Genomic DNA, 10,921 nt, shown 5'->3' with positions numbered 1-10,921 from the left:
TTGTCCCTTTATTACTATTCATTTAGCTGCAAATAATATAATACAAATATTTGAGTGCAAAGGCTAAACTATACAGCTTAATTTAAATAGAGAGAACAGAGAAATGTAATAAGAAAATACCATAAAATGTAGTACTATAAAATTAATTAAATAGGCATTTTCCTATGTACCTCTTAAAATAAGCAGTAGTAAAAGTTATATAGTGACTGAAGTTAAAAATAATGACATTTTTACCTTTTGCTTAATTAATGTTTCTGTGTGCTTGTGGTATAAAAACCTGTGGTTAGTGTAGGAACTATTGCAGTAACATTAATTATGTGCAAATGATAAGTGTAAAGACTTTGATGGTGACAACATTGTGTTTTCTAAATATGATGGACCCAGGAGGAAGGATGAATTTTGTAAATTTTTTTTAAAACAGTATTTTTAGATAAAGTTTAAAGTTCTCACTGTCAAATATGATTTTGTGGAAAGAATTCATACGTTCTCCTAGTTGAGTTTAAAAGGCATAATATCTTGTCTGAATACATTACATCTAACACATCTTGCCAATATGCTGCATATCTCTTTATAATAAGTTAAATTAATCACTGACTACAGCTTTCTGAGCCAGGTCCTTCAGTGGGGTAAATAGATGTAACACCATTTAAGCCAATGGATCTACGCCCATTTGCACCAGCTGAAGGTTTGTGTTTAGGATGCTGTGTATTATAATTTGTTACATTTTAGTTAGAATCCAAGGAGGTTAAATTTCTTTATAACCAAATGGTAAAGTCTGATTGCACATCCTGGAATTCATTGAAGGTAAAAGAGCGTGATCGCCTTCTAAGAGCAGGATGGCCAGAGTGCTGCCTTCCTTTAATCAGGTCTAAATACATGTCAGATCTCAGGAAGCGGGGGTAACTGTCTTGTTCCATCAGCCTGTAGACTTTGGCCTGTGCTGCATCAAAGCTGTCAAGTGTAGGGTGAGTAATGTTCTGAGCGGTGACTTCTTTCGTGTGAAAGTCAAGGTTAACCTGGAAAAGGCCAAAAAAGCATGCAGTACATTAATTCATTTTATACATGGTCATTTATAACAATAATACTTAACTTGGGAAAACCACTTTCTACTAAACATACTTTAAATTGGATATAAGTATTGTGAAATCCACTGAGTCAGCATTTGTTAACTGCTACCAAAGAATCACCACAGATCTCTACTAAGAACAGGGAAAACCTTTTCATTAGAGCTGACTTTCTAATGGTATCCACTGTACATTTGCTGCTGACACTGGCACAGGGAGATTTTGTGCCCAGTCCTGCAAAGTACTGAGGTATCTGAATTCCCACTGAAGCCAACAGGAATCAAGGACACTCAGTCTTGCTGGCTCAAAGCTTTATATCATCTGAATTGACCAGATACTGTTTTAAGCTTCCATTTCTGTAGAGCATCTTAGTAACAGGAAGGATAGAATATTCTAATGATTAAAGTGTGCAGCAAAATTATTTTCTAATGGATTTTTGGCTACTTTGGAAGGGAAAAAAGGCATATCTCAGAGCTTTTCAGTTACAGCTTAAATACAATTATATATTATCATTGGCTATTCTCATGGAGTGGTGGTTTAATATAAGGATTATGTTTAGATCTACAATAGTGGTATATACAGCACATAATTTAGAAATTAGTAAATTCCATACAGCTTCAAGAATGTCTTTTATAACGTATTTATTTTATATTTTTCAAATTCCTCTTGGTGCATTTACAAAAATATAACAACATGTAGTTTGTATGTGAAAACTGAAAATCAATTAATGATAAACGACTGAGTCCCCAAATGTTCAGACCTTTCCTACCTATCTTCTCAGAAAAGGCCCTTTTAACATGCCCTGCTGGACAGTAAACTTAGTTTCTGTTGGTGCAAACAAGTTCCAAAGTTGAAGCTCTTTAATGAGAGAGTTCTCAACACACCGATGAACAAATCTATAGACCGTCAGCTTGAGCATCCCAGCTGATCTCAACAGCTGGGTTGAAGCATGACAAGAGGATACACAGGGCCCAACACCTAAGGGATGGTATAGCGGAGAACAATCCCGTCTTTGCTGGTATCACAGTAACAGCATATCAGTTAACTGGTCAGTGTGACACTATCAGGCAATGTGTGATTTCCACCATCTGTGCTCTAGGTTCCTTCTTCCCTGTTCATCCCTTACAGGTCATCAGTGTAGCAAGATAACCTATGAACAATATATAAAATGAAGGGAGCTTTTAGCGATGCTGTATCAATAGTTCTTGCTATAGCTTGGTGTCCACCCAAACGGTTGGTAGAATGGCACACTGGCAAAATAGTATTCATCTTCAGAAAATTCAAAACTCCTCGTGAAAAATCCAAAACTCCTCGTATTCACGCAGGGCCTGATCCTGCAAGGTGCCGCATGATAGAATGTAAAAGGTTACTGAAACCACTCAGCATTTCATAGGACGGGGCCATTACTCTTTGAGAGTAGACCAAACAAATAGGCTCTCTGCCTTGGCAGGAGTAGTGGTAAACCCCAAGGTCACACAGAGGGAATTATGAGCCTAATTTGTACCATTCTTTAAGTCACTTCCTTGGACTGAGCAGTGATACTTTTTTCTGCATTACATCAGCAGATGATTTTTTAGATTTGCCAACATTTAACATTTCCTCTACCAACAATAAGAAAAGAACACAGAAAATAGGAGCACAGGCAATCCACCTATTCTTAATCTGTTATATAGAATTATAGGTAATAGAGATGCAAAAGGACTATTAGGGGTCTGATCTTCTAGTCATTACTCAGCCAAACCCTCATTGACTTTAGTGGGAGTTTATCATCTGCCAGTCAGTCCATCCTCCTGCTAGTGCAGGGAAAAATAATTATTGTATTTATTTACACGAAGGACACTTTACAACACTCCGACAGTTTAATATAATTTGCATCCACTTTAAAAGCCTTTTACACTTCCAAAGCAGTGTAAATGAGAATCAGTCCCAATGTATCTTGTATGTGTTTGTCTATAACATACCATACTATAAACTCATCACTCAGAGATTCCTTCAGAAAAAATAAAACTAAAAAAAAAAATCACAAACCTATGCCAATCAAGTCTTTTCTCTGCTTAAAATGTTATAATTATTACCTTGAAGGATATGTTTAATTTATTGATTTCTTTTATTCATTTGGCATATTTAAGAAATCCTCTGAAATCTCAGCAATATAATAATTTGATCTGTAATGCTGGTTTAGCAGACAGAGAATAATTCTACTGTTCTGGAAGCAGAGTTAAATGTATACAAAACACTGTTTGACAAATGACTGTTACTATTGGGTGTGTGCATTATTATGACAACAGATCTTAAATTTACTCAACATGATGTTAAATCAGGTGTTTATATATAGCAATGAGAAGTTTGAAAATTCCTTTGACTAGCATGACATATTTACACCTACAGTCTTTTTTGTAGGGTTAAAAGAATAACATGGGGGCAGGGTGAGGGGAGAGAGAAAGAGAAAGTTCTGTGGGTGTTGGGTCCCATACTTCTTTCCAAAGCAGTGATTTGATATTTAAGATGCAGCATTCCGGTGGCAAGGTACACATGATAAACTGCTGCAACTTCATCAAATGTTGACCTTCATGGCTGAATGGATGATGTTTCTGTGTATGCATTTATGAAAGGCAGATTCTATCAGAGGCAGCTTGTATCAAGCACTGTATATCTTCAGTTTTTACTGTACCTCTTTTGGAGCATCTTTCCTTATGAATGTCTCATAAATTGTCTTGGCTTTAGGAAGAAGTTGATGAGATGCTCTGTTCTTCTTATAATCCTCACAGGCTGTCCAAAACTCAATGTTCTCCTCGCTGAACTCAGTTTTCAGAAACCTTGTAAAGGCATCCAGACCAGCTATAAAAGGGAGCATTGCATGACTTTAATTCACGGAAGCATTAAAAGACCATCCCTCTTAGACACTAGAACATAGTTCCTCTATTTAAATTATGTAACAACACATGTTTGGTCTCATTTTGCACTATTCTGTAACTTCACATTATGGACTTTTCTTTTACATCACAAAATAAGTGCAATTTAATTGTTTTGTAGTCAGTCCAGAGGAAATGATATCAGGCTTTAGGCATAAATTTTAAATATGGTCTCTGATTTTGGATGTCCCTTTTGGGACACACAGGGCCTAATTTTCAAAGATACTGACCCACACAGCGCCACTTGATCTCAGTAGCAACTATGGATGCTCAGAATCTTTAAAAAATAGACCATACATGGTCACAAGTTGAGCACTCAAAAAACAGAGGCACCCAAAAATGTGACCATTATTGACCATTTTGGCCTGAGTTTTGCTTCCAAATCAGACTTAGGATGCCTCAAATGCCATTTAAATCTTGATTGTATTCACAAATAGGTTGTTTCCCAGAAATGAGCCCAATTCAGAAGATAGTTTAAAGGGTAATGTAAATAGAACCTTTACAATTTTCTTTGCATATAACTATAATTGTAATGGTCACCACTATACTGGAAGACTCATTTTTGCTATGTACAGAATTTATCTTTAAAAGGAGGAAAAGAAACAAGCCTTTTATCAGTAACTTGAGTTTCAGGCATTAGGCAATTATGTGTGTCATGGGTGGCTGACCACTTTTGTCTATTTTGTCTATATCCATCCCTGGGCCTTTGTTCTTGCCCTCCATGAACATTTGAGCAATGTTGCAATGAAAGATGTCATTTGATGTAAACATTGGTATTAACACTTTGGTCATGTCTGGCATGGCCTGTCAAATCTGTGGACAAATCTTTGCCTTCTACACCTCCATTATAGTCTAAATATGCCTCATGGTGCCTTATCCAGCAAAATTCATGTATGTGGCAAAATTCTCCAAGCATTTATTTGACTTTTGACCACTTACTTTAAAATGGCTTGAAACCATTCAAACTCCAGCTACAATGGTCCTAGATGATATACCTCCTTGAAGGTGTGCACTGCAGGTGTCACCACCAATGATGATCCTACATTAATTGTCTGACATTTCCAGACTTCCTGGCATTCTGAAATCCACTACCTTTTTCTGCTATCCTGAGATTAACAGAGTACTTGAGTGGTTTACCCATGACCTTAAAATAAGGATTGGCTGCTCACTAGAACCAGTGACTCCCCTTTTGCTGATGTTAACCTGAAAAGTTATTTCACTAGGAAAAAATCTTTCCTTAATGAATATTTCACACAGCTGTAGTCCTTAGACAAAATCTCCATTGATGTCAGTGGGCTGTTGGACTGAGTACAGACAGCAGGATGAAACCCAAAGTGATACACTGCTGTAAAACTGATCACTCTGAGTTTTCACCCAAGCTTAGATACTTTGCATGTTCTCAGGTTTTAATTCTGATAAAAATTCAGAACCATTTTGCCACATGAATGTATTTGCATTGTAAATTGAGTATAATAGTCTCCATGCCCCATACATGGCTAGTAATCCACAGTATACAAATAATCATAACAAGACATTTTAGCACAAAACTAGGTCTAATACTGCATGCAAAAAGAAAGAAACATTATGTAATCTTTATAAAGTGTGCTCCCATCAGGACTGGGATACATTTATGTTTTACTTTGGGGAGAGGCAAAATAGCAGGTGATATTGTTACTAGCAGACTTCAACCCACTTTCAATCAATTGTCAGCTCATTGTAGCATAGTGATCCTTCTAGGTTAACTCTAAAAATATAGTCCAGAGTCAAAAAGACAGATCTTTGTTAATTTCAGTGCATATTTTTCTAAATAATCAGTTCCAGTATCACAATGGAAATAATTTTATCTAAGTAGTCCATAAGTATTCATTATTATTAAATATTCATTAATAAGTAGCTCATTATTCCTTACCAAACGATATTTTAATTATATCTTATCACCTTTTTTCTGTTTATTGAAGGAACCCTTCATTGTATCTCTTATGGTTACATTGCTCTTGTTGAATGAAATATCAAACTTAAAGTTACAAATCAATTCTTTATTTTCCGTAGTTGACGGCATGGTGCTGCCTAAGCACAAGCAGAGTGAAAACTCATACTACTATAAATGATCTATCACAATGAATGTAGATATTTGCCAAGTGTATTTAATTGTGCACCTACATTGTGTTATTTTCCACCAAGAAATAGGGTGAGGAAAACACTACTCACCTTTCTGGGAAAGCAGTTTGTCAAAGGATTCACCCCATCTCACTGCTTCTTCAGGGGTCACACTGTACAAGACACAAAAAGTGTTTCTGATGAAGTGTGTGTTTTGTATATTTATGAAGCTATTGTAATATATATTACCTGCTATTTCTCTCACTTTGTCTTATTGCACAAGGTGTCTGATTAGATTACTTTACAAAAGAAGCTCTTTCCGCTAGAGAGTTCAAAAGCATTTGGTTGATGTTTTGCCTATTGGAATAACACTTGTTAGAGAAAATGTTTAAAGCAGAGCATCGTGCTCCAAATCTTTAAGGAAAATTTACATCATGCAAGGGTAAAGATCATAAGTGAACCAGGTCAACTACTTTTTTACTTTGAAAACAGAACAGCTTAGTAGTTAAACTGACGTACTCTTGCAGAGATGTGGTTTTGATTGCAATCTGTCTGAGGCTATGTTACCACTGTCTATTTTTAACAGAATACAGGAAATTCAACAGTTTGAAAACAAAGTCACCACAGCATGGTAAAGGCACTAGTCTCATAAGGTAATAACACACGTAGCCTGGTTTGTTTCCCACAAACATTTTTCAAATGTCATGTTATTTTGAGAGACTGGGTTCTTTTTATAAAACTCCATGTATTCTTTATCGAATATGTCAAGCTGCATGTATTCTTCATTGATCTCAAAGTTTCCACTGTTTAGGACAATAAAGAAAAACTGTTTCACATCTCTTGATAAAAAAGTTCGTAAAATTACTTTTGTAACACTTTATAGATTAACCCTGAACAGGTTGTGTGTGTGTTTTTTTTTTTTTTTTTTAAGAAATGGAGTGGGGTCTGAGGCGATATTGTACCAGGACTCTGACCTGGTCCGAAGTCTGAGTCTGGACATCAATATATTTAGTCAATTTATGAATAATATACTTACATACCACATAGCAGTTTTCCTCTGCAGAGCTAAAAGCATGTACAAATGAAAATAGGTCTTATTATCCCCAGATGGGAAAACTGAGGCATGAAAAGACGGAGTAATTTGCCTGAAGTCACACAGTAGGTTAGTGGTAGAGCTGGAAATAGAACCAGATCAGGTCTCCTGACTCCCAGTCCAGTGCCTTGGGACCAATAGTGTAATCAAGAGTAAACTTAGATAAACTGAGTTTACCCACTTCTCATTTGGGGACTATGGAATTTAATATAGGTTAGTTTACCCCCTTTCTTTTTTTACCACTACAACACTGAACTGGACCCAATTTCTTCCCAATAGAGAATAAAGTTTGAACTTCTTTTGACCTGGTCCCAAATGCTGTGAAAAACTGAGATGGCTTCCAAAATTGCTTGATCCTTTTCTAACTTAAATCTCTTTAATACTAGTTTATGTGGTCTGGCTTCCCTGGCAAATTGTGTGGATTCAGAAAGACTGGATGAGGTGAAATTCCCGTCACATTGGGAAGGAATTTAGGGTAATGACCACTTTGTTCTTCAGAAAACTGAAAGGAAGATTTGTCTTAAATATTACTCACCTTCCTAGAGCAAGTCATTACTAATTATGTAATTCTTAGATAGAAAGAGCAGAACAGTTCTTAAGAGATGCAAGCACTGAAGAAAGGAGTCTTGTAAGAGCTGAATGCAAGGCCAAAGAAGTGGGGGGATTATATAATGGAGGAAATAGGTAAGTGAGCCCTTAAGGAATGTTTCAATTGTAGGAAATACAAAACCTGCAGTTAATTGACCTATATGTTAGTTTGTGGCGGAGGGAATATAAGTTGCTATAGCTGTTGAAGAGATTTAGTAATAGTGAAAGATAAACTAGACTTCTTTAGACCAAGTATGTATTCCAGAACACAAGTAATGCCAAAAGATGGTGGGTTACATTTTTGCTGGTTTAGATATGGAACAAGTCATTTAGATCTGAGGACTCACTGGGTGAACCTAGGTCAAACCTTTGGAGTAGCAATGAGTGCTTTCACAGGAGAGGCCTGAGGAGAATGGACACCAAGGTCTGTTATACTCTGCCATGTTCTAGGGCAGCAGGTTGGTTAAATGTTGAGTTGGCTTGTAGCGATAGGCATCTTCATGGCCATCAGACCATTCAGCTGTGGAGTTCCATAAGACCAAGTTCTCTCCCCGTACTATTTAAAATCAATGAGATGTGGACTAAATGCCAACAATATAAGGATGTCACTCAGCTTTATACTACAATTAGTCAAAAGGGTGACCTCTCTCTCTCTCTCTCTCTCTCTCTCTCCCCCCCCCCACACACACACATCCCATCTAAATTCTGAAATTTTAGAAAACTTTGACCAGCTGTACTTCACATAGAATAGAAACAATACCATCTCTGTCATCCCTACCTGAGATCAACACATGGATGAGAGGCAGTTGGCTGAGCCATAACTAGGCAAGGACATAGTGTTATTTATAGGAAGAGAGAAACACTTCAGAGGACTATCAGCCACTATTTTGACATCACCCTCTCTTGAGGTTTTCTGTCCATAAATCATTAAGAGGACTTGATGCTTCAGTTCTCTTTACATTAGATACCCAAATGTGATCCGCTACCCACATAATCATGGCTGCTAAAATGCGACCTTCTAGCTACAGATGGCTTGGAAACTATTCCTCATCCTGTTGTATACAGACTTGGCATGGTTTTAGGTGCACAAGGGGGGAAGTTTAAAATAGTGGTAGAAGTTTTCTAGGCATCTGGGTCACTTCTGCAGTTAATTAGAATGGCCCTGGATCTCTGAATAAAGTGCAAAACTCACTTTTTCAGCTTAGCCTTCTCCTACCAACGACGAAGGGGGGATGGGGAACAGAATCCCAAATCCACCCAAATCCAGCTAACAAATGAACCACCCCGCCAATTCTTGTGTGGAAAGGAGAATATTTGATTATATGCTGGATTTTATTCTTTGGATTTGTTAGGTGCTTGGATATTGTAGTGTGACTATCTGATACTACATATAAAAAATAAACACTAAAAATAAACTGGCCCATAAGCAATAGGTACACAAGGACAAATTCCACTGGGACTAGATTACATGAAAATTATTGGTGATATGAAGAGTACCCAGTATATTTTCTTTCATCCCTGCCCTTTTCCCCCTCACCCCAATTGAGGAAAACTTGATGTGTCATAGAGTTAAATAAACCTGGGGATTAGATTATGATCATATTCATTCTGAATAATACTTTATACATCAAATAGTCCTTTTGAAGTCTATGGGACTACTGGGGACTAAAATACTATTCTCTGTGAATACCAGTATCACAGTCTGGCCCACTGGGTGCAAAAACACTCTTTGTTAGCAAACTTTAAATATACTGTATGTATGCCAGGTTAGATAACTTGCATTGCATTATGCTAAACTTTAAAATAACATAGATCTTAAAAGCATTATTCGATGCAAAGCCTGAATGTACACAGATACATGGATGAAATGCACCGAATCAGAGACGGCCATTTTCTTATAGGAATTCTCAGTCTCTTTATATTTTACAATTCTCACCTTGAACCTTTTGTCAAGTTCTCAAATTTCTCAAGATTGACATTTTCATGGAATTCAGCCTTTTGCAGAAGAAGGCTCAGCCTATTTCTTTTTTCCTTTGACCTGCAAGAGAGTTTAAGCAGCTTTAAAGCAACCTTTGTGAAAGTTTTTTTTTCAAATGTTCCCCTTTGACTAATTTTTCTCTCAGCATAGCTGATCATTTCCTCATACACGCAGTTACAATAATGTTGCTGCTATTTCTCTTTATTAGTCATGCAGATTAATGAATTTCCTCCCTATATTTTTCCATACATTTACATATTGAAGCATTTGCAAAGGGTAATGAAAGTCTTCATTTTCAGGCTTATTTTTCCCATTTATTTTGAAGATAGGTTTCATGCTGATGAACCTGTAAGAGTGGGTCAACATCTTCTGTTGTTCACTCTTAATAAAGGGTGAAAACATGATTTTCCTCCCATCAGTTGTAGCTGCTAAAAAGAAACTTTCATGGATCAAAGTTAGTCAGATTTTCAAAAATCATTTCTCTAAGCTTCACCTTAGTAACTCCTCTTTCTTATTTGTTTTGCTTGATATATTATTTGATTTGCTTCTTATTCTTGCCCTTAAAAAGGATTCCCTTGGTAAATGAATATTTTATGTGTACATTTCCAGTCTTGCAGTTAATTAATTTTTACAAATATCTGTCACAAATAAAAAGAACTGTGCCTTAAATTCACACTTATCAACTATGCAATAATAATCCCTTTTCTACATAGAAGACTTGTGAGTATAAGTAAAACCTTGGAACTTACCTGGTCTTGATTTCTTTGTTTGTCTCCTCTTTATTTGTGGATTTCGTAACTTTACAATAGGTCTTCTCCTTCAAAGAGGAAATGTTTAGATGGGGAAATAAAAACAGTGGATTCTCCATCTTCCTCTGACAAGGATTCTAATGATCTTAAAATGCTTCTTAGCTTATTTGCAGCAGTTCCATCTATTGTACCTTGTATGTTTCAGTTCAGGAGGGTACACATGCACAGAATCTGACTGAGTAGCTTCTCAATTGGTAGTTGATAGGTGTCCTAAACAGGTAGCGGAAAGGATGGGGTTCTCCACTTCCTCTGTAATGAAAGCTGCCCATACACAAGTAGAGTTCTGTCTTACAGCTGTCACTTAGGGAAGTGAGATTACAAATTTGCAAAATGGCTGTTGATCATGAGGATAAATACAGCTATTACTACAGTGCAGTTTA

General features: G+C 36.6%; 1 protein-coding gene across 1 annotated transcript; it reads right to left on the bottom strand.

The window, feature by feature from the left end:
- Positions 1–455: 455 nt before the first annotated feature.
- LOC113407253 (regulator of G-protein signaling 18-like) lies at positions 456–10,709 on the bottom strand. The gene is made up of 5 exons (XM_026655547.1): positions 10,482–10,709; positions 9,691–9,792; positions 6,185–6,246; positions 3,736–3,902; positions 456–1,016 (listed from the first exon to the last, which is right to left on the bottom strand). The coding sequence occupies exons 1-5, from the start codon at positions 10,598–10,600 to the stop codon at positions 756–758; spliced, it is 711 nt and encodes a 236-aa protein (XP_026511332.1). The 5' UTR covers positions 10,601–10,709; the 3' UTR covers positions 456–755.
- Positions 10,710–10,921: the final 212 nt, after the last annotated feature.

Source organism: Terrapene carolina, unplaced genomic scaffold, assembly GCF_002925995.2.
Source record: "Terrapene carolina triunguis isolate 2854851 unplaced genomic scaffold, T_m_triunguis-2.0 Scaffold210, whole genome shotgun sequence".
Taxonomy (NCBI): domain Eukaryota; kingdom Metazoa; phylum Chordata; order Testudines; family Emydidae; genus Terrapene; species Terrapene triunguis.
This window is presented reverse-complemented; position numbering and strand designations above follow the sequence as displayed.

Coding starts and splice junctions, on each gene's coding strand:
- LOC113407253 (XM_026655547.1), bottom strand. CDS start 10,600: ATGGAGAATCCACTGTTTTTATTTCCCCATCTAAACATTTCCTCTTTG. Junction 6,247..9,690: donor AACTTGACAAAAGGTTCAAG/GTGAGAATTGTA, acceptor TGTCTTGTACAG/TGTGACCCCTGAAGAAGCAG. Junction 3,903..6,184: donor CAAACTGCTTTCCCAGAAAG/GTGAGTAGTGTT, acceptor TCCCTTTTATAG/CTGGTCTGGATGCCTTTACA.